Source organism: Hippocampus zosterae, chromosome 4, assembly GCF_025434085.1.
Source record: "Hippocampus zosterae strain Florida chromosome 4, ASM2543408v3, whole genome shotgun sequence".
Taxonomy (NCBI): Eukaryota; Metazoa; Chordata; class Actinopteri; order Syngnathiformes; family Syngnathidae; genus Hippocampus; species Hippocampus zosterae.
Window position 1 is genome coordinate 12,695,997 of NC_067454.1, and position 22,773 is coordinate 12,718,769.

Genomic DNA, 22,773 nt, shown 5'->3' on the forward strand with positions numbered 1-22,773 from the left:
GTTTATTCGCCAAACCAGCCACATAAGGGACCACCACATTCCGCCTCCAGTTTATACCCCCCAGGGTAGGTTGTAGTTGTCCTTCTCATCCTAGTGGGTTTAAGACCCAGTTAGAATACCCATAGGTTGTTAGATCTGCCTTGAGGTGTGTCTGCTCCTTCTGTCTTCTGTTCTCTGTGGTTGGTTTTTTTTTTCTTCTGCTTTGTTGTTAAGGGCTCTGTCAACTCCACGATTGTGTTCTACTGGGTGATGAGAACAAAACAGTAGGCACTGGTCTGCAGGGGGTGGGGGTTACTTTTCTGTAGACTTCAATATTCCTTCTCCTCAACTCTTGTGGATTACCATGAACTGGATGACAAACAATATATGAAGACATTTTGTATTTAGATGTGGGCCTTTTCGATTCAAGCCAAGGCCATAGAACTCACCCTAACACTGACACAAACACACAAGGTGACTTCACGGCAATAACGCAAGTGGAAAAAAGACAAATTGCACGTCTCTTATCAAATTTGGAAAGACTGCTGGCGTAACTACCAGCTCACAGTAAAAGAGGCCAAAAGAGAATATCTGTCGGATCTTATTCTAGCTAACCGTCACAACCCACGCGCACTATTTAAAACGATTCTGTACTGAAACCTCTGCCTAGTTCCTCGGATTCTTCACCCGAGATGTGTAACAGATTCCTTCAGTTTTTCATTGATAAGGTCTCTACAGCTAGGACTCCGGTCTCAAATAACGCATCTGACCCCTCTGTCCATGTCCCATGTTCTGCTGTACTTAATTCTTTTGATACTGTGTCCTTGGCGCTTTTGGAGGATGTAGTTCGCCAGACGAAGCCATCTGGCTCCCCTTGCGACTCTCTTCCCCCACGCTTCTTTCAGGAGGTTCTCCCGAACATAACATCTTGGAGGTCTTCCAGTCAGGTTTCAAGACGATGCATAGCACGGAGTCAGCCCTGTTATGCGTTTCTAATGACATCCTCCTGGCAAATGACTCTGGAGACCACGTGTGTCTGGTCTTATTGGACTTAACTGCAGCATTTGATACAGTGGATCACGGTATTCTGCTGACTCGTTTGCAGCACTTGTACAAAATAAAACCTCTCACATGAACACTTTGAGACAGTAATCCATGCCTTTGTCACATCCCGGCTCGATTACTGTAATGCCCTGTACTTTGGAGTCAGCCAGTCCTCCATCAAGCGCCTTCAGCTGGTACAGAATGGCGCTGCTCGCCTCTTGACTGGTACTCGTAAGAGGGAGCATATAACTCCTACTTTGGCATCCCTTCACTGGCTCCCCATTCATTTTAGAATTATTTTTAAGATCCTCCTCTTTGTTTTCAAATCTCTAAATAATCTCGCGCCACCTTACCTCTCTGAGCTCATCCGCCCCTACACACCTGCCCGGCGCCTCAGGTCTGTGGACCAGTCTTTGTTAGAAGTACCAAGAACTAAACTGAGGCTCATAGGGGATCGAGCCTTTTCTGTTGTTGGTCCCTCTCTCTGGAATGACCTCCCACTGAACATTCGGCAAGCCTCCTCGCTGCCCATCTTTAAAGCCCTCCTCAAAACTCACTTGTATTCTTTGGCGTTCGACTCAGCATGATTTTAACGCTTGGTGCTTTCTACCGCCTTTATTACCATTTCGTCTTACTGTTTATTCTGTATGTTAAATCGCTCCATGTACAGCACTTTGTTTGCAGCGATGGCTGTTTGAAAGTCAAGTCAAGTCAAGTCAACAGTATTTATAGAGCACTTTCAAACAGCCATCGCTGCATACAAAGTGCTGTACATGGAGCGATTTAACATATACAATAAACAGTAAGACGAATCAGTAATAAGTAATACGTAATAAGGCGGTAGAAAGCACCAAGCAGTAAAACCAATAGCAAATCTAAGTCATGCTGAGTCAAACGCCAGTGCTCTATAAATTCTGTTGACTTGACTTGACTTGACTTAACGACAACAAAAAAACAGTTCAGTTAGGACCACGTTCTACTTCACAAATATTCTATATTGCCAGGAATAAAGATAGTATGTGTTGGTCGTGGTGGGGGAATCAGCTGAGCCAATTGAGTGCTTAGAATGAAATAATTAAATGATCAGCTGAAGTGGGCTGCCACTGGATCAGCTGAGATTGCTAGTTTGTCAGCTCTGTGCACTGCCTAAACCAACACTATGCTCCATTAACTATAATAGAGTCACCACACTATATTATTATTGAATTTTATAGGTGTTTTTTTCCTTTTCTGAGTCCTCCTTCATTTGGCTGAGGTGCTATGGTACAACAGAATGTCACAACTCACCAGTGAACCATTGGAGAATAAATTGTAAAACCCACTGAGAAATTGATTAGAAAGAAGGAAATGAAATCTGTCTCCCTGAGCTATACTCCAAGCAGGGCACGCAAATTATAAAATAATCCCATTTATAGGTACTAGACACTTTATTAGGTACATGTGCATAATTTAATGAAAGCCAATATAAGAGCGAGTGTTTGGCAAGCTACTTGTAAAATGGAGCGAGCAAAACTCGAAGTTATTCTCAAATAAATGCAGTTTAACTACTCTGACGTTGCTCACCAAATAAATCCAGAAAGTGACAAAAATAACTAATCTACATCACAGCTATCTGAAAGAAAAACTATAATTTAAAGTTTTGTAATTTTATTATTGGGATTTAAATTAAGAGATCGCTGGGGACTTCAAGATGGCAAGTAAGTATGCACGTTTCCAACCAGCCATTTCTGGGCTTCTTCCTCTTCTATCCAATTACGCCATTGGAGCACAACACTGCCACATGCTGGCTGTGGCACGATACATATCAGACTCCACTGTGCACTTAGTCAGTTTTCTGGTCGTGAGAGTGATTAAATGTGTCACACACATTCATGGAAAATATTCCACAGACTGCTGATTGTCAGCATGTGCAGTACATGTGCAATAGAAAGACAAACAGCAACTTTTCTGGTGTGACTACACAAAGACGGGCAATGTTAAGCTGAGTCTCCAAGCCTGCCATGCTTTGCTTCACTTCTTTAATATAATCATTTAAATGTTTTCCCTTTCTTTCTTTACTCTTCACATGCAGAGAATGTGCAACACATGGTGCTAGTGAGGCTGTGCCTCTCTTGCCTCCCCTGACTGCACGTCCATAGACACATTTACCCGCAAAAGAAAAGCCATCAAAGTGTATGATCCGAACATTGTCGTTAAATAAGAGTAGGGATAAGGATGTAATGACAGGCTATTTGTTTCTCTTGTGTATTTCTGGGGGGGGGGGGGGGGGGGGGGGGGGCGGTGGGGGGGGGGGCAGGCAGGCAAATTGTTTTTTCCCCTTGCTATACAGCACATTTCTCCTCCCACATATATATTAGCAGTCCATTGCCCTCCTCCTTCACTGATATCATTAATAAACTCTTAAGTATGCCCTTTCAGGCACACTCAGTTGATAAAGTCTGCACACAAATGTTTCTTTCAAACAGGGTCATTTAGACAGATGATGAGCGAAACCCCGACAGGAGAGTGACGTACGTGATGGCAGGTCTTAACGGCATGTCAGGAAAAGAGATTTGACTTATCATTTCTGCTCACCTCAACTATATTGAAATACGACAGGCAGGAAGATAGGAGCAAAGCAGGGGATAAATAAAGGGATCAGGAAGGGAAACAGAGCAGCTTAGCACACGTTCATGAGATAATGGCTTCAATGTGTCTTTACTCAAAGTAGTGAATAATAATTTTACTAACCTTTCACCGCGAACATCAAATGCGATTCATTGAAGAGATTGATATTTTCCAACTGACATATAACAGCTGCAGACTGAGTGAAAACATCCACTTTTATTCAGGTTATGGCCCGCAATGTATTTGTATGTTGAAACACTTCATCGAAATTGAATTTTAATGAAAGATTAGTGAAAAGGAGTCCACGTTATCGCAACACTCTTTTCTTCCAGCTCCTCCAACCACAAAAAAGCAGTTAAATACTCATTGAGAATACATTCAGTTCAAGAAGAATGGGTTTCCTCATATTGAATTTGTGCTGAATTTAAAAGTCGCTCTCATTTACATTTCCTGTCCTGTGTGCTTGTCTACATTATTATCTCTTTGCGTGCTCATGACAAAGTCACATAGATCAGTTCATAAAGGTCCAGAAAGAGTGAATTTTGCACATGTAACAGAGGTCCAAGAAGTTCAACATTTCTTTGGGGAAATCTGTTATTTAACTGTAATTCTGACCAGACATGAAGTAAAGTATATTGTACTTATTGTGTTGCTTCAGCCTTTAAACCCAATTTCGGTTCCTCCACAGCTCTGTGTGGAGGCTATGTGTTTGGGAAAATGGGAACGATTCTTTCGCCGGGATTTCCTGACTTCTACCCCAACTCTCTGAACTGCACCTGGACCATAGAGGTGTCTCATGGTAAAGGTAGGACACCAAAAAAATATGATCATTTTTCCTATCCCTTCCTGACTAAAACACACCCAAAACATTTTGCTAGTTTTGTTAGCTACTGATATTTGACGTCTGAGTGGTGTAGACTTGCTTCGGCTATGTCTAAATTATGTTCTCTGGTGGACAGTTTCTGGATGCTTACATTATGCTAGCAATGGAAACAGCTGACATCAGACAACTTCTATTCAATTATAAAATTCATTAGATACTGGAAAATTTATTTTTTTTGAATTGGTACTGGTGTTCATGATACGATATTTGATTTTCAAAGATATACTGCATACTGTTGTCATTGTATTCCCCGAAGGATTGCATATGAAATGCATTGCACTCTAATTAGTACAAATTGTTTGGGTGTCCTTGACAAGCTTTCTCATACTACATGTTGTGAAAATAATGTACGCTAACCCTATTAACTCCAACTGTTCTCAAATTAAATTAAATTGTACATTACAGCATAGTTCTTCACTGCACTCTTGCAGAGTATGCATTTTGACTGGGTGTATGTGTTCTTGGCTAGGTTTCTCCACACTTGGTACATGTGCTTCTGGTCTGTATCTATATACAGTATTAAAATTGATGATGTGTCTTGGTCGGTCCATTTGTCATCCAATCATCCTTTCACCTGTCCACCAATTACTTCATTCACCTTTTTTTTTTTTATTTTGGTCACAGGAGTCCACCTCATATTCCATACTTTCCATTTGGAGGAGAACCATGACTACCTGTCTATCACAGAGAACGAAAATTTTCTGGTTCCGGTGGCCCGACTGACTGGCTCCGTGTTACCTCCCAGTGTCAAAGCGGGGCTTTTTGGGAATTTCAGCGCTCAGCTCCGATTCATATCTGATTTCTCCATGAGTTACGAGGGATTTAACATCACATTCTCAGGTAAGACATCATCAGATTCATGATTGGATGAATGAATATGCGTGATCTTATTTGTCTTATTTGAAAGACTGTTGAGCATAATGCAGCGCGGAGGCTAAAATAGACTAGAATCAAGATCATGTCCAGTATATTTCCATTGTAAGTGTCTATAATCATATACGTTGATGTCTTGCAAATCTGCAGAATATGACTTGGAGCCTTGCGAGGATCCGGGTGTTCCGGCTTTCAGCAGACGTACAGGATTCCGATTTCAAGTTGGCGACTCACTTGCCTTTTCTTGTTTCCACGGTTACCGACTCGAGGGAGACAGCAAGATCACCTGTCTCGGTGGAGGCAGGCGAGTGTGGAGCAACACATTGCCCAGATGTATAGGTGAGACAAACGAGTATACACACCAAGTGATGGCGACTCAAAACAGATTACATCATTGCACAGCTTTCCAAAAGTACATTCTGTTTTGGTGGTGTCTCTCCGCCAACAAACTTTTATTGAAACTCAAATGAAATATGTTGGCATCCACCACACACGTTCCGCGGAGCTCAGAATATGTCTGCTTCCATCAAATTTGCCAAAATCTTGTTACTTGACCAGTTGTGACGCTGGCCGTACATGTGCCTGTCTTCGAAAATAGAGCCTCCTTTTTCTGTGGATGCTGTCTGAAATCAACAAACGTTGGCTTAGTTTAATCCACTCACCTCCCAACATTGAGGTCAATTCCTTTAATTTTGCTGTAGATATATATTGAAGTTGACACAATTCTTATTTGTGAGAATGCAATTGACAAATCCCGTACAGTACTTGTATATGTTGTTCCCTGGGTCAGGTATATGACATCAATTATTAAGCATTAAATAGTTCTGTATGGGCTTGCTCAGATTAATATACGGTGTTCAACTGGGCAAATTACATTTACAACTAGAGGTCTAACAAACAAGGAAAGCATCAAGCTGTCTTTGGGTTAAAAACAAGAATTTATGATGCTGAAAGAAGATGTAAAATCAATCAGAGCCACAAACGTCACAAAGAAACTAGACCATAGAACCCTTTGGATTGTTCCAAACATACCCCACAAGCGACAGATGTTGAATTTGTAGGCCAAGGAAAACGGCACAGAATGACCTTCAAGCTCTGTCGTGAAATCGGCAACAACCTCTGAGGAACAGGAGTGAATGTCTCACAGCTACTGTTTACAGACTACTTCATCATCAAAAGCGCAGAGTATGAAGTACAAAAGTAAAACTCGTTAATGTCTTTCTCTACTTTTTTTGTGGAATGTGCTTTTTGACATTCCGCCCTTTGTGTGTATGTGTGTGTGCACATCTTATGTTCTTTCTTTCTGTTTGTTGTTTTCACTCTGATTGCCTTAACATATTTTATTGGCTGTTTGAAAGTGCTCTATAAATACTCTTGATTTGACTATACATAAAGGTTTTTAACTAATTCCCAAAAATAATAAAAATTATTTGTCCGAGATTTTCTCGGACAAAGTTGAAGAAATGACTCGGCACACAGGAAAACTGTCTTCAATATCGTCGGAAGCAGATCTCTGAGAGTGAACGACGGTTTGTTGCTCCGCGATCATACTCGAGTTCCCTTCCCGCCAATTCAGGCTTTTATTGTAACATACAAGGAAAACACAGCCCCCGATATTTGCATACCGCACTCACGGTCCGGCCCCTCGGTAGTGATTGGTTACCTGTTTTAAACATTGAACCACGAGTACATTGGCGCCTTTTCTGTCTGGTCTACATTGAATTAACATGTTGCAGACTTTGCGGATGACCAATGTCGCCTGGGCGCGACGGGTGTTCTCAACTCGTCTTTTGTTGCTCAACCGCTGTTCCCGAATTATTCATTCCCCTTTTGTGACCGAGTTTCGCCTTCTCCCCTGTGGTCGCCTACCCGTATTGACGTGCTAACTGTGGACTTCAACAGCCCTCCAGCCAGATGGCCGGTGCCTTTGTGTGCAGGCATTTGGGGGTGCTGGATACGCACCCAAACGCTTCGATGTGCGCAAATAAATGAAACTTTAAACATGGTACAATTCTGCTCATAGATTCCTCTAACATTATTGTTAGACAAACTTTTCAGAGAATAAACTTAAAATGAACATTTCTCAAAGCCTGATGTGCTAGGGAAACAAGGTAGGGACAATTTCAAATCACCGTCAGTAATAGTGGCACATGAAGCCATCTCAGATTAAAATTTGATGTTGTGATATGAAACAATGTGTTGTCAAACCCGAATGTTTTCATTTCACAGCGAACAAAGTTCCAATATTTTTGGAGGGGACTCAGGGCACTTGACTGATTTTAACCACTTTGTAAATGTCCCTAACTTTTGCGCTCTTGCCTTGCAACACACTCTCCATGGGGAGATCATTAGAGCATTATGAAACGCAAGTGACTCCCGTTTTCCCTATTCTAATTTATCCATGCATATTTTTAAAAAGTCTCTTGTTTACTTTGTGTTTCCACCTCAATCCTTCCGTCTGTCATTCTTCTCCTGCCCCCCACCCCTTTGCTTTTTTAATGCATGTATTTACCCATTAACAATCGCACTGCTGGATTTGTAATACGTTCTTCAAGTGTCAGTGACTTAGAAGTTATGAACATGGCACATTTTTCTCTTCAATATGTATATACTAGCTGGTTCGCCGCCCTCCGGGCGGCTCATCAGCTAGTTCCTGCGGAAGGCTGGTAAGGTGGGCCTTCGGCCCACAAAAGTGTTGTTGCTTGGTTCAACTTTTTGTTCATCTTTATTGCTTATCGCGAAAATAAAGAGAGGTTTAGCTCTACTAAATAACTAACAATTTTATTGCAATGCTTGTGGGTAGACAACATTTTTTCGCTAAGATGCCCGCGTGATCGTAGTGAGCCACTGCCTGAGCGGCGCAGTGGCGGCGCGGTGAAGTAGGTACGTTTTGAAAAGGGACAGACGGAAGGACAGACCGCGTGCGGGACGACGCGCAATATATATATAGATAGCACCTTGTGTTGCTCCGCCCTCACAATTTTACAAGTGACATTGTTTCAGTTTAGATGACAGTCTTCTCAAAGCAACTTCCTTTCTTCTTTTGTGAAACGATGCCGTGTAATAACATCATATTTGTACGGCTTTTGTATCGGAGAACACGTGTTGCATTGTGTGTGTGCAGATGATTTTGTGTCGTTGTGGGAGACTGGACTGTTTCAGAATTGTCTGTTATTTATTACTTTGTTGTGTGTTCATAAACACCCCCCATAGAATTTATTTAGTGGTTTCCTTGCTGGATTTTCTGTTTTAGTGTGTTATTTTGGATTTTAGTGTCATTGAAGTTATCGTTAATTTGAGTTTTTCTCAAGGGGTCTTTGAACGCCTCTCGAGTGGAACAGCAGAAGTGAAGGCACGTCGTCGGACAGAGAAGTGTTCGTGTTTGTTTGAGAGTCTTAAAATAATTAATAAAGTTTACGTTTAAAAGAAAACAACAACACTACAGCTTTCTTTGTTTCGGAGCTGCAGCATCATCTACACTTTTCATTTTGTTATGCTTGATTAAAATACCTTTTTTAAAATATATTCAACATTCATTATCTGACCGCAGTCGGTTGATTATCATCACTGCTGTCATGTAGGCTGTGTTGATGTTATCATTAAGCTGCGTTTTGCCTCCCCCCAGTTACCCTTTGTCATGGTCTTTCACATAACACACAGAAAGCCAAATCAAAGATGTGACTGCTCAGAGATAATACACTGAAATTGCACTCATTTGGATCCATGGCGTGTCTGCCCTTCCCCCGACTTTATTCTGTTGTTATAGCTGAGTGTGGAGCCACCTCTCTGGGGCCAGAGGGTGTTCTTGTCTCGCCAAACTTCCCTTCCAACTATGACAACAATCACGAGTGCATCTACCGCATCACCACTGAGAAGGGAAAAGGAATCAGGCTGAAAGCTGAGAGCTTCTCTCTGCAAGATGGAGACCATCTCAGGGTATTTGTGCGAATACGCACACACACACACACACATGCGCGCACACGCACACGCACACGCACACACACACACACACGCACACACACGCACACACACACACACACACACACACACTAAGCAAGTCACCTTTTTTGCATCCTAACTGCAAACTACAACCACAAAAATGAGAATCTTAAATGTTCAACGATCAATCAAAGCATACTATTATCTTTGAAAACGTTTTGTCACAGTTCTTTTAGAGGATGATGTTCAATTGTGCAGGTGGTCACAATATTGGGGCTAGCCAGTGCCTCCAGTTTGTAGTATTTTACATGAACTAAGTAACTAACAAGCACCAATTAACACATTTCTTCATAAAGCATCAATAATGTCAAAATGTTTACATTTGAAAATGTAAACTATGATGGAGTAGAATAATCCACTGGAATATTTGTTTTGCCAATTCTTTGCTAGGCATAATCCGCAAGGTCCTCCCTCTTGTTCGCTGTGTTAACATGTCTGTACAAAAAGCACAAACACCCCTGCAGGGGTGTATTAGCCATGTTTTTGATTGTGCTCCTGCTCCAATAGCCACAAAAGCTGAATGAACGCATTGGAAACAACGGCACAAAAGAGGATTGATTCGTTCTCTTCTGACCCTCAGCACGATTACCTTCGGTTAGCGTCGAGCTAGAGGGTTAGCTCAGCATCCCTTTATCCTCGTGTCCCAGCTGGAATACAACCATTGCAACATGGAGCGACTCATTTTGCCATTTATATTTCTAGAAAATCTGTTCAATCAGGAAATGCCAACTGCCATTTAGCTAAAGGGCAGCACAAAGTGAAACTAATCAGTACTTTTAATTCCAGCCTACGAGAATTCCTACCATAATCGCACCACCATTTCTTCTTCTCAGAAAATATCAATTCATTTAAAGGTGTGCATTATTCACGTCTTCTATCATCATCATCATCAGTGTATTTAAGAGCAGCCAGATGAGTTATTTTAACAGTCACAACACTTTCTGCCTGACAATATCTAAAATTGCTTCTCTTCATAACTTCTCTTAGCAGTATTAGGCCTGAGGCCATGGTTAAGGCAGTATGTGGTTAAACTGTATTATCACTATTAAGCCCCAAGTGTAGACTGAGCCCGTCTCTGGTTAGATTGTATTTGCGGGGTTCTGCCTGACTTTTAAGAGGCTTAACGTGACTGTAAAATAAATTAGTCATATTCCCAGTGGGATAAGAATGACAAACGTAGAAAACCTGTTACAGGGAGGGTTATTTAAAAGTAATATTGATGATAATTCATCATGCAATTGATATGTCAGTTTTTAAGTGAGCGAAATACTTCAACCCTTCTACTCAAATGAGTTTAGACAGGAGGATTTTAGGAGTGTCCAAACTTCTGCCCGAAGGCAAAGCTCAGGATTTATGATTCCATGTTTAACTCAACTTTGGCCAGGAACTTAGGATAATGACTCAAAGAAAAAAGTGGGTAAGAAAAACGTTTCTGCTACAAGGTTGCTTGGTTTCAGAAATATTGCCGTGTGTTAAGACATCCGTGAGAAGCGCACGCTGGTGAATAATTCAAACAAAAGATCATTTCTGTGATTGTTTCATCAAGCTTCAGGCCAAATATTTAGTTAGAAGTATTATAACTTTTTGCCCCAGTACTGTTCAGACATAATGAAGTTTCTGACAAAATTTGTTTCAATACCCCAACCCCGAGGTCAAAAGGGAAGATTAAGACAGAAAAACAAGTGCCGGGATTTTGGTCTGACAAAAAGGTCCATCCGACAGATGGACCAGGGTGGCAGATTGTGACATGATGATTTATGAGCTGCGGGGCTTTTCATTAACCGTATTGAGTTTCACGCGAGCACAGAGCATGAGAGCGAGAAGGAAAATTAGGAGCTGGTGGCAGGAAATAGGATGGTGTTGCAAGTGTGGAACAAGTAAAACCGTTTGAATGTGTGTGTTGCTATCTTAATGCATTTGCGGCTACGCTGCTGGCACATGTAGCCTAGTGTACATTACCAAAAGAAACATCTGCTCACGTGCCTTGACTCACATATGAACTTCCTTTCTTATTCCGTAGGGTGTAATATGAAATTGATCCACCCTTAGTATTCCTGTTTATGGGGATTTTTGACCATTCTTCCAGAGCCGCATGTTTGAGGTCACACACTGATGTTGGACAATAAGGAGGCAAGGTTACCTGGGTCGCAGTCTCCACTTTAATTCATCCCGAAGGTGTTCTATCAGGCTGAGGTCAGGGCTCCGTGGACGCTAAGCCTGTCAACTTCATCCAAGCGCTATATAAATCAGCATGTATTGTATTGTATTGTATTGTATCCATGCGATACTCTCGCATCCATGACTTTATGGATCTCGCTCTGTGCACTGGTGCAGTCATGTCAAAATAGGAAGGGACTTTTCCCCAAAACAGTTCCCACAAAGATGGGAACTTAGACGTGTCCAAAATTGTTTGGTGTACCTACCAGCCCATTGTTCCTGCAAAGGGTGGACCCACATCAGATTAAACCCTATGGATGAAGAATATAACATGCATCTTATATTTCTTTATGCTGACCTTAGCATAATTCACTTACTGTATGATTCACAAATTAAATATACAGGTTAATTTAATATTACAAACGTTGCAGTGTTTTGAAACATTTTACATTCAAGAGCCTACTATTTCCTACGAAAAACCCAAATACACTCAGTGTACGATCTATCGCCATATCATCAACATCTCCATTTCAATAACTGATGATTAACAAGTCGGGTTTCGTGTTGTACAATGCTCATGAATCAAAAGCAACTTCCTCTGGCAATGTTTTACTTACAAACTGTGACCCAGTAAAAAGAGAGCGAGAGAGAGAGAGCGTGCAAAAGATTAAGCCATTAAATTCATTACAATGTGAGTGCAAGTTTTAATGAGAAAGAGAAAGGAGCGGCTCTGCCGGAAGAGAAACACAAAAGAGAGGTGTATGCATGTCCAGTTAGTTTGTGTTCATTTCATTTTCTGCCAATTTGACAACAAGCACATTTCGGGAGGGAGGAGAAGATGTCATGTTTTTAACATATTTAATCCAGTGTTGACTCCTTGGTATGGTTTGTCCCCAGCACATACAGTAATTGAGTGATTGGAATGAGCACCATGTATTCATCCATCCATTTTCAGAACCGCTTGATCCTCACTAGGGTCGCGGGGGGCGCTGGAGCCTATCCCAGCCATCATCGGGCAGTAGGCGGGGGACACCCTGAATCAGTTGCCAGCCAATTGCAGGGCACACAGAGACGAACAACCATCCACACCCACACTCACACGAAGGACAATTTAGAGCGCCCAATCAGCCTGCCATGCATGTTTTTGGAATGTGGGAGGAAATCGTAGCACCCGGAGAAAACCCACGCAGGCCCGGGGAGAACATGCAAACTCCACACAGGGAGGCCGGAGCTGGAATCGAACCCGGTACCTCTGCACTGTGAAGCCGACGTGCTAACCACTGGACTACCGGGCCGCCCTGCACCATGTATTATCAGTCTTATTAGTTCTTTCACGTTTTTGAAGGTGCTGGAAATGCAATTTTTTCGGGGTAGTTTTAGGTAGTCGGAATTATAGACATACCCCTCTACCTGCAGATGTGTTGTCACCAATCTCTCAGTATGTCCCACAATGTTGAATTGGCATACACAGGATCGATGCTGAAATCAGGGAAAACCTCTCTTCAAGTAGCAGTCAAATAGCAACCCTCTCAAATTATTCCAAAAACGGCACTTATTCGGTATGCATGTAAAATGATTTCTTCACATAATGACATTGTCAACTCCAAAATTGTTTGCCTCTCTACTTGAATGAAATCAATTTTAAATTACTGTTGGTTAATATCTCATGTTCATCACTTTGCCACACTCATAATCATGTGTTATGATTGGCAGGTGTATGATGGCGAAAACAGCTCATCTCGTCTCCTTGGGAACTTCACCCGGAGTGCTATGATGGGCCATATTATCAATAGCACCTCCAATCACGTGTGGCTGGAGTTCAATAGCAACGCCTCTGGAACAACGCAGGGCTTTCACCTCACATATAAAAGTGAGCCAAGTCATTTTGATGTATACACACACACACACACACACACACACACACAGTTGCAAGAAAAGTATGCGAGCCCTTTTGGAATTGCCAAGATTCGATTATTGCCTAAGTTGGTCATAAAACATGTGCCCCATTAAAAAAAAAAAGCAGCTTTGACTTTTATCTTTTCAAGAAACAGTGCCTGGTGTGGACTACGCCTCGCGCAAAAGAGCTCTCAGAATACCTAAAATTAAGAATTAATAATGTGCATGAACATAGAAAGTATCTCTAAAAGCCTTGACGTTCATCAGTCCATGGTGAGAGAGATTGTCTATAAATGGAGAAAGTTTAATGCTATTGCTACTCTCCCATGGAGTGCCCGTGGGTAAAAAATTACTGCAAGAGCACAGTGCAGGATGCTTAATGATGTGAAGAAAAATCCTACCGTCGTCCAAAGACTTGACTTTTCTGACACAGACTTCTCTGGCACATTCCGACATCTCTGTCGACAAATAAATAAGTAAAATATTAAACAAATGAAAGGCATTATGGGACTACATTGGTGAAAGCCACTCTTGTCTCAAAATAGCATTGTTACAGATTTGACCTTTCCAAAAAAAAAGTGTTTGTATGTTCCACAGCACTACTGATAAAATATAATGAGGGCAGATGAACCAAAGTTGTGGTTTGGGGATGGAAAACAAAAGAGAGGGGGGAAAAAGCTTGGCACCATGAAAGCTTCAGCCCAATTGTGAAGTCTCCTATCATGGTAGGGGGGCATCATTGTTTGGGACTGCAGTGTTGCCTCAGGAGCTGAATTCATCACCATCAGCAATGGAAAAATATCAGTCCAATTTATCAAGGTATTTTGCAGGAGAACTAAAGAGTGTCTGTCTGCCAAATGCTCAATAGATTAGGTCACGCAACTAGACAATGACACAACAGATAGAAGTTGATCAACAACAGACCGGTTTAAACGGAAGAAAATGCAGTGGTTCATATACATTTTCTCGTTACCGTATACAGTGCATATGTAGATGTAGCTTTGAAATATAACATTCTTCTTCTTCAAAAAAAGAAACCATTGTTTGTTTAAAACTGTTTTAAGAGAGTATCATTCTTCCTTTAACAACCATCGGGAAGTAGATTAGTTACTGGGTAAGCTCACTTGGTCAAGTAATTCCTTTGACTGTTACAGCATAAAAAAAAGAAAGAAAGAATAGGGTCATGTCCTACAAATCTCTTGAGAATAGTCTTTCACAGTCAGCAAAATACCAATTTCTTACACTTCTGACAGGTGAAAAGAGGCTCGCTCTTAGATTTCCAAGCAATTTCTGCTGAGGGTTGAGCCCAAAGTGCAGCAATAGCGAGTTAGGTAAAAAAAAAAGGAAAAGGACATTTTTCAAACACAGCTATGTCTTCAATTGCTTTGAAGGCTATATTTCAAGAGGGCCAGAGCAGTTGCTTTTGAAGTCAACGTGACTGTTAGAAAAAAAAAAACATTTCTGGAATGGCAAAAAATTGTGTATCCTTTGCCCCAAAAAAGTATGACCAGTTGCAATGGAGTCCTTGGAGTGATATCTGAACTGGACAAATTGTAACTTTAGTAAATGAGATTTCCAATTTCTCTAAAAGTACATGTTTTAGGTTTTGCTGAAAAACAACCGTTTTACCCATTTCCGTAACAATGTTCTCTTCTAGGTTTTGACCTGGTGCGATGTGAAGAACCTGGCGTCCCCAGTTACGGCTACAAGATCCAAGACGATGGACATTATGCTAACACATTTGTCCTTTACTCTTGCAACCCTGGCTACAGTCTCCATGGAAGTAGTACACTGACCTGTCTAAGTGGGGACAGACGTGTTTGGGACAAACCACTTCCATCCTGTATCGGTTCGTATGCCATTAAAGACATCAGCATATTAGAACGCCGTGCACCTTTTACCGAAAATGTGTGCACTTGAGCGAAAATGTTGCTTGACAGTAAAAACCTTTTTCAGCTTTGATGAAACACTAAAGAGCTTTCCTGCTGGGCATCATCCCTGATAATGGGCAATGTAGACTTGATTTATAGTCAGGGGTGCACATAAATGGGCTACCGGTGCGCATGAGCACTGGAAATTGAATACTGCACTCCAGTTCAAGCCTTTCATTGCACTTTTGCGAACTAAAAATAGGTCAGGCCAGTCTTCATTCAAAGTCAGGTTAGCTGCCACAGCGAATGCTTCCAAAGGCCAACTTCAAAATAAACGCTAGGTCAAGGCATCGCTATCCAGATACAGTATACATTAATTTGCACTCTTGTGGCGCACTTTAACATAGCGTAAAAACAACTTTCGCAGCAGCCGGCTTGACTGGGCTGGCTCTCAGCAAATGCTACATTTGCCGAATGCATGAGCAGGTGCTGTTGACGGTCTGTCGGAATACTTGCTAAACATGAAAGCGTTCTGTGGTACACCAAAAGAGTAGACACTTATGGCTAGCAGATCAAAGGACCCATAGGACAGAGGTTGGAGAACTGATCCAAGGATGTTTGCTTTTGTCGGCTTTTAACAATCCTTTGAAATGTCCAAGGCAAACGTCAGCATAGTGAGCCATCGTCCAATTGGTGAACACTTTTTCCCGGTGATTTGCCTTTACGTAAAGCTATCGGAACACCTCATGGCCCTTAGGGGTGAATGACCAGGACACTGCATAGAAACATATCTATATATCGATGCACATAGACACATACGGTAGAGGTCACGCTTGGCCAATGGGATGCTAGGAAGATGCAAAGTCATAGACGATGGCATAGCATCTATAAATAGGTTGTGTTCAGGAAACTCACTGCTGCGAGTAGCAGGCCATACTGTATTTCTACCTTTTTACCTATCTTAAAATTTCTTTCGTAACAAGAGGCAACTATTTCCTGTTGAGGTGTTTCATAATTTGAAAATTTCTGATGAAGAGACGTTCGTAAGTAGAGGTACCACTGTAACTCAAAACAATAGCAAGTAGATTGGAAGTAGCTGTGATGTCGAACCTGGAAAGCAAAATGTTAACCCTCAGCAGGTTTCATGCCCAAGGCAACCACGAGCCAAAAGGGACTTCGGTACCAAAGGGTACCAAAGCATCCAAGGACTGTCACTGTGAATTTGTATTTGCCCTGCTATCAAGTGCCCTGTGCGGCCAAGACTAAAAATCAGCCACTGACCCGTGTTTGCTCGGTTAATAATGTTCTCCTGATAAAGCCCTTTGACCGCACATGCTCACTATCATGCTCATGTGGAGGACTGCCTTATTTATGTATGTATGTATTTATTTATTTAATATCCGATATAAATCATTCCTAAATGCTCGAGGTATGACACAGACCACCCCTGACTACTAAAGTGATGCCCCGCTCGTGATGCTGAAGCTCTTCGACGCTGCCCTCACCTCAAGAGTGCTTGGCATGCAACGCTTGGAGCTTTCACTTCATCAACTATGGCTTGCTCAGTCCCAGTTGTTGGAGGGAAGCAGGGACACACTTCACACATTTTGTCCATCATTTCTGGCCAGATGTCTAGGCCTGAAGCGAAGCAAGCTTTGCAACGCAGCGCGGAAGTAACCGACTCGGACACCAGTGTGCCCACTAGCTTTGACAAAGCCAAGACACACAACGCTTTTCTTTATCCCTTCACACTGGAAAAAAAAATTATGTTCCACATGATTCCTGCACACCGTGCTCCAAGGGCGCCGTCAACACATTACCAGTCGGGTAATCTTAACTAGTGGATCTGAAAGTGCTGACACAGATCTCCTCTAATCACGGTTTTACATTGTCCAAGATATTAATTTAGTGGGGTACAGTGCCACAGACACTTCATTGATCCTGGGATTATTATTTTGATAAAAACGTGCAAAAATGTAAATCTTCAGTACTGCTTGTGCCATTTGTAGTCGAGAAGAACTCGCAGCCAAAGCACAGCCTTTTTTTTTTGTCTGCTGGAAATATAATTTCTGACCAGGTCACTTCACCCCCCAGGTCACACATAATTTGGTTGGTATCTGGAAGCCCATCGAGAAAAATGGTATTCCCTCCGAGTCTAAGTTCATAAATTCGGCTTGTAAAATATTCAGTTTTGCTTGACTTTAATTTGCAGCTTTGCATATTCAACAAACGAAAGCCTGTAAGCAGTCCTACATTGTGGGGACTGTGTGGGCTCCCGGCACATTTTAATTTGGAATTCCCCAAATGCTGAACCAAACATTGTCTCTCTCTAACCAGCTTCTACACCTGAGCTCTCAGGGGCAGGACGTGCCCTGATTTGGTTGCTAATGGCAACTACAAAGAATAGAGGAATGTATGTTTACGCACACACGTCTGGGCCTAATGCATGTGTGTTTGTAGCATTGTCCCCGTGTTTCTTCACAGTCCAGCATTAATTTGCAGTTGCTTTGTTGCCGTCTTATTTCAGGTAAGCCAGAAGCCAAGAGAATACTTGCTGGCAGGCCCCTGGCCTAAATACCTTCGCATCTGCCTCCTTTGTTACTCTTTTGGGCCATTTATCACTTTGCCTTTATGGTTGGCTCATTCCCTGTCTGTCTGGCGCAATAAAATGTTTGCTTTTACTGCCATGTAGATGAGGTGGTTTTGCCGAGATTCATCTTTCGCAAACTGAGTCAAAGACAAGTTGTCATCACCATTATCATTTTGGGAAACTCTACTGGATTTGTGGGCCGCATGTTACTTTCACTCTCCAATTTTCCACATTGGGAGGCAGCCATGTCGAAGCAATAGGCTGCTTTACAGAAAGCATCATGGTTCCTCCAAAGGTAAAAAAGAAAACACTCCTTGAACATAAAACTTAGAGACATTAGTTTTTTTTCTTTCTTCGGAAAGCTCTTTTCTAATCACAGAAGATCTGCTGCAATGGCTCCTTTTCTGTCCTTTTCTTGCTATAACCCCGGACAACTCAGTGCAATGAACACAGGCACGCACACACACACACACACACACACATTTCCACTTATCTCTTGTGTATTGAGCGTTAATTTATTCTTGGACTCTAAGCACTCTTGGGAAATCCTTATAAGAAAAACGCACTCCGACAAGCAATTCACCAACATTGAAAGTGTAAAGATTTCCATGCGCACTGTCGGCTTTTGAAAAAATTGAATGATTTTAGGTGCGCCTTATAAAATACGATATTTATAGGCTTCTTGTCATGAATTGTGAAAGAGGTAATGTTTGTTCACCAAATGTCAAACATATTCTTGATGGATCAGCGTGAGATTCACGGCTAAGAAAGTCGCAAATAGGCAGTTCCTCTGTTTAATTACAGCCCAAACCAATACAACAGTTTGTGGTTTCTTTCCTGATGGTTATATTATATATTTTCTTCTATTAAACAAGTGGAAACAAAAGAGCGGATGAGCTGTAAATCATACAATAGGTAATAAAAGCAGTGCATGACAATGTCAGCGTTTTGTCCTTGCAGCGGAGTGTGGCGGTCACATCACGGGAGCGGTGTCTGGACGAATTTTGTCTCCAGGATACCCTGCCCCTTATGACAACAATCTCCACTGTACCTGGACTATAGAGGCGGATACTGGGAAGACTATCAGGTAATTAACATGCAGTTAGTGACCCTTATGAATGATTCAATTGTAAGAATTAGTTAACCACTGTTAATTTTCAAAACAGTGTGGAACTTCCAGGGGATATTCTTCTACTCAGCTTCTTCCTCTTTTAACATTCCTTACTCAAATTGGTCCTTTAATTTGGAATCATTGCTGCTAAATGACACAAAAAGCCTGAGATGAACTAAAACATTGATATGTTTTTTTTAAATTACTATTTCCTCCTCAGCCTCCATTTCATTGTCTTTGACACTGAGATCGGCCATGACATCCTGAGAGTTTGGGATGGGCCATCTGGGCCATCGGATGGAGGCATCCTTTTGAAAGAATGGTCTAGTCCAGCCTTACCTGAAGATATCCATTCAACCTTCAACATACTGACACTTCAGTTTGATGCGGACTACTTTATCAGCAAACAAGGGTTTTCCATCCAGTTTTCCAGTGAGTGTGCTCATATATATTTTTTATGTTAATTAAAAAAAATTATACACACACATATATACCACATTTTTAAAAAGTTTTATTACACAGCCACTTTTAAGGAAAGATTTTCTTTTACACTAGCGAATGAACAATGTATTACTTGTTTTCATGAAAAAGTGTAACCTGTGCAATCGCTTACAGTGCAGGGCTGGCTTTTGCTGTTATGAATCACTCAACCCCAAAATGTCTCTGCCCCGTCCTTTTAGAATCATCACCCGTGTCTCTGAAATCCACTGTGGCAGCAAAAATCAATCTCAAGCACACTGAATAAGAAAATAGATGCACCATCAAGACCATTGTACCTTTATTTCTTCTCTCTCTCTCTCTCTCTCTCTCTCACACACACACACACACACACAGTTTTCTATTCCAAAAACTAAGAATAAAGTAATACCTTGTTGTTCACATTAATAACAAAACTCTTGTATGGACCACTATCGAAGGCTATGTACAAAGTATGAGAATTAAACATTTATTTCTAGGCTCGTCCATCCTAGTCCCAACACCCCCGCTCCTCCACTTGTCGATCAAAGACACTTATAAGGTCTTATGTCAGTCCCGTGTGAGGTTGAGAAAGACATAACTGTTCCCACATGGCACTCCCTAATCTGGGTGAAGAAACACATCAACTCCTGTCTTTCTACATTTAAAACTGCAGTCTCACACAGAACATGCTGCATTCCCATCCTGATGAGTAGTGACAATGAGTGGCAACTCTGTAAGGTTTGAGCAAATATGACATTAACTCTTGACTAAAGGGAGTTAGTTAGAGCCAGATTGCCTTTAGGGGTGATTTAGTATTTTTTTCTGTATGCTTTCTTTGTTCCTGAAGGATAAAATAAAGATAGTGCTCTTGATACAGATTTGGGTTTACCTAAACGTTTGATGAAATGGCTTGCTTCAATTGCCATATTGTGTTTCACTAATATTGTCCGCCATGCCATTAGCATGGGCCAATCCGCAGGGCACACCATGGTGACAATGTCAAAATGTCCACAACTTCTGTTCAGATCTGTAGACTCAGGATTTTTAGCAATGACATGTGGCGAGCTTGGATATGTGTCAAAGGAAATGGCTGTTTTGACACTGATGGAGAGGGATGGGGCTGCATTGCCCAGGCATGTTTGGTTTTTAAATCCTCCTCAATTTTAAATCCTCATTTTAAAAATAAATATTGACACTAACATGCTAATCAAAGCCTGGCTATTTGTTCAATTAGTATGTTAATTTCTTTTATTCCCCCATGTTCCATTTACCATTCGTCAAAGGTGATACTTAATACTATACTGAATAATTCTGGTTTGCATAATTAAATCTCGGTCTTCAGCTGTTTAATCTTTATGGAAATAATTTTCTTCTGTTTTAAGTGGCTATATTGTATTTAATAAAGATGAGTATCAATAAAATTAGACCATAAAACAATTATTATCATGAGAAGTATACTATAATTATTATTGAAACAGTTTTTTTCATGTCAAATTATTTATTTTCTTTTTTTTTTTTTTTAAATCGCTTATCTTCACAAGGGTCGCGGGCATGCTGGAGCCTATCCCAGCTGTCTTTGGACCGTAAATGGAGTACACCATGAATTGGTTGCCAGCCAATCGCAGGGCACAAATAGATAAACAACAACCATTCACACTCATAATCCCACCTATGAACATTTTACAGTGCTGAAAGAACCTACCATGCATATTTTTAAAATGTGGGAAGAAACTGGAATACCCACAGAAAACCAATGCAGGCACGAGGAGAACATGCAAACTCCACACAGGAAGTCCTGGGCCCGTTAACTAACCCATGACCTCTGCACTGTGAGGCGCATGTGCTGACCAGTCGCTTACCATGCTGCCCCGCTTTAACATCAGTTATTACATTGTTTATTTCAACATACTACAATTCCAGACTTAAAAAAAAATATATATAGATCCAGGAACAGCAGAGTTGTGGATTACATATCTGCATCATCTGCACCATACAGGTTCAGCAAACCATGTTAAAAACACAATATATATTCAAGTCAATTTTATTTTGGACTTATCTCAAGTCACTTAATGTATTGGACAGAGGCGAGCTCCTCACACAATAAACAAATTCAACAGAACCTCATATGAGAAAGCATTATCGCAGGCAGCAAGGCAACAAAGCAGCTAAATATCAATACCAAGGTGCTGTATATAGATAAAATGAAAGAACACAAATGACTCTTATCAACACCCTATCCCACAGTTTGAATTCATTATTTTCCACATTTATGGATCTCTTTATTTTGCCTACGTCTGGCGACTGCTGAATTTACTAATTGCTCTGCAGACTCTCAAAAGTAAAGAATAAGACTTATGTTTTCAATCAAAATAAAACATGGCACTGTGATTCAGGGTGCCAACATGTTGGATTGTTGGCATTGCTGCAAGAATGTTAATTTGTCAAAATTTCGATGACATATTCTGACCAAAAAAAAAACAAAACAACAACAACAAACAGCCGCGTTCGCTTATCACCATTTGGCTGAGCAGTTCCCTGCACATTATAAACAAGGTTATATTGCAGCTTGACACAAAATACTGACACGGCAGACGATAAAGTGTGGACACAATATTCAACATTTTTGTCTGTATTTTCAATACGCTGACAGTTCGGCCTTTTTGGACTCACCACATAATGGACTATTGTGTTTCTAAATTGTACTATTTGTTTCCAGACATAATATTGTTTGTTTTGTTTGATTTGTCTCACTTTGTGAAGCCACAACAGCGACGACCTGTAATGACCCTGGCATCCCAGTAAATGGCTCTCGATATGGAGACACTAAGGAGCCCGGTGACAGTATGACGTTCCAGTGTGACCCCGGCTATCAGCTCCAAGGCTCTGATACCATCACATGTGTCCGCATGGAAAACAGATTCTACTGGCAGCCTGACCCTCCAACATGTATTGGTAGGTGTACATTACTTTGGTAATCACTGCCTTTATACAGAATTGTGGATAGCGGCAAACGACCTTCAGCTCAACCAGAACAAAATGTTACAATGTCGAAGCCCAGAAAGAGAACAATTTACACCCAAACTACAATCTCTGAGTCCCTGATCCTCAATGTTTAACCATTTCATGCACGAATAATGATAAGCTGTAACCTGATAACCTGAGTAACTGCCCACTGTAGTAACTGCTATCCCTGAAAGGGTTAAAATGTGTTGTTTTATCACCACTCATTTTACCAAGAGTAAAATAATTGCAATTTGTTATAACTACTCATTACCAGCTAATAGGTTTCCTTTATCTTTTTCTT

At 41.2% G+C, this 22,773-nt stretch overlaps 1 protein-coding gene across 2 annotated transcripts in view; it reads left to right on the top strand.

Moving 5' to 3' along the window:
* LOC127599887 (CUB and sushi domain-containing protein 1-like) overlaps positions 1-22,773 on the top strand; it is a 359,717-nt gene that overhangs the window by 239,778 nt on the left and 97,166 nt on the right. For both annotated transcript variants that reach the window (XM_052064098.1, XM_052064099.1), the window contains exons 21-29: positions 4,319-4,435; positions 5,138-5,353; positions 5,537-5,725; positions 9,153-9,322; positions 13,256-13,412; positions 15,096-15,287; positions 18,860-18,986; positions 19,231-19,442; positions 22,230-22,421. In XM_052064098.1, the coding sequence (XP_051920058.1) occupies positions 4,319-4,435; positions 5,138-5,353; positions 5,537-5,725; positions 9,153-9,322; positions 13,256-13,412; positions 15,096-15,287; positions 18,860-18,986; positions 19,231-19,442; positions 22,230-22,421 (1,572 nt within the window). The remainder of the gene's footprint in view (positions 1-4,318; positions 4,436-5,137; positions 5,354-5,536; positions 5,726-9,152; positions 9,323-13,255; positions 13,413-15,095; positions 15,288-18,859; positions 18,987-19,230; positions 19,443-22,229; positions 22,422-22,773) is intronic.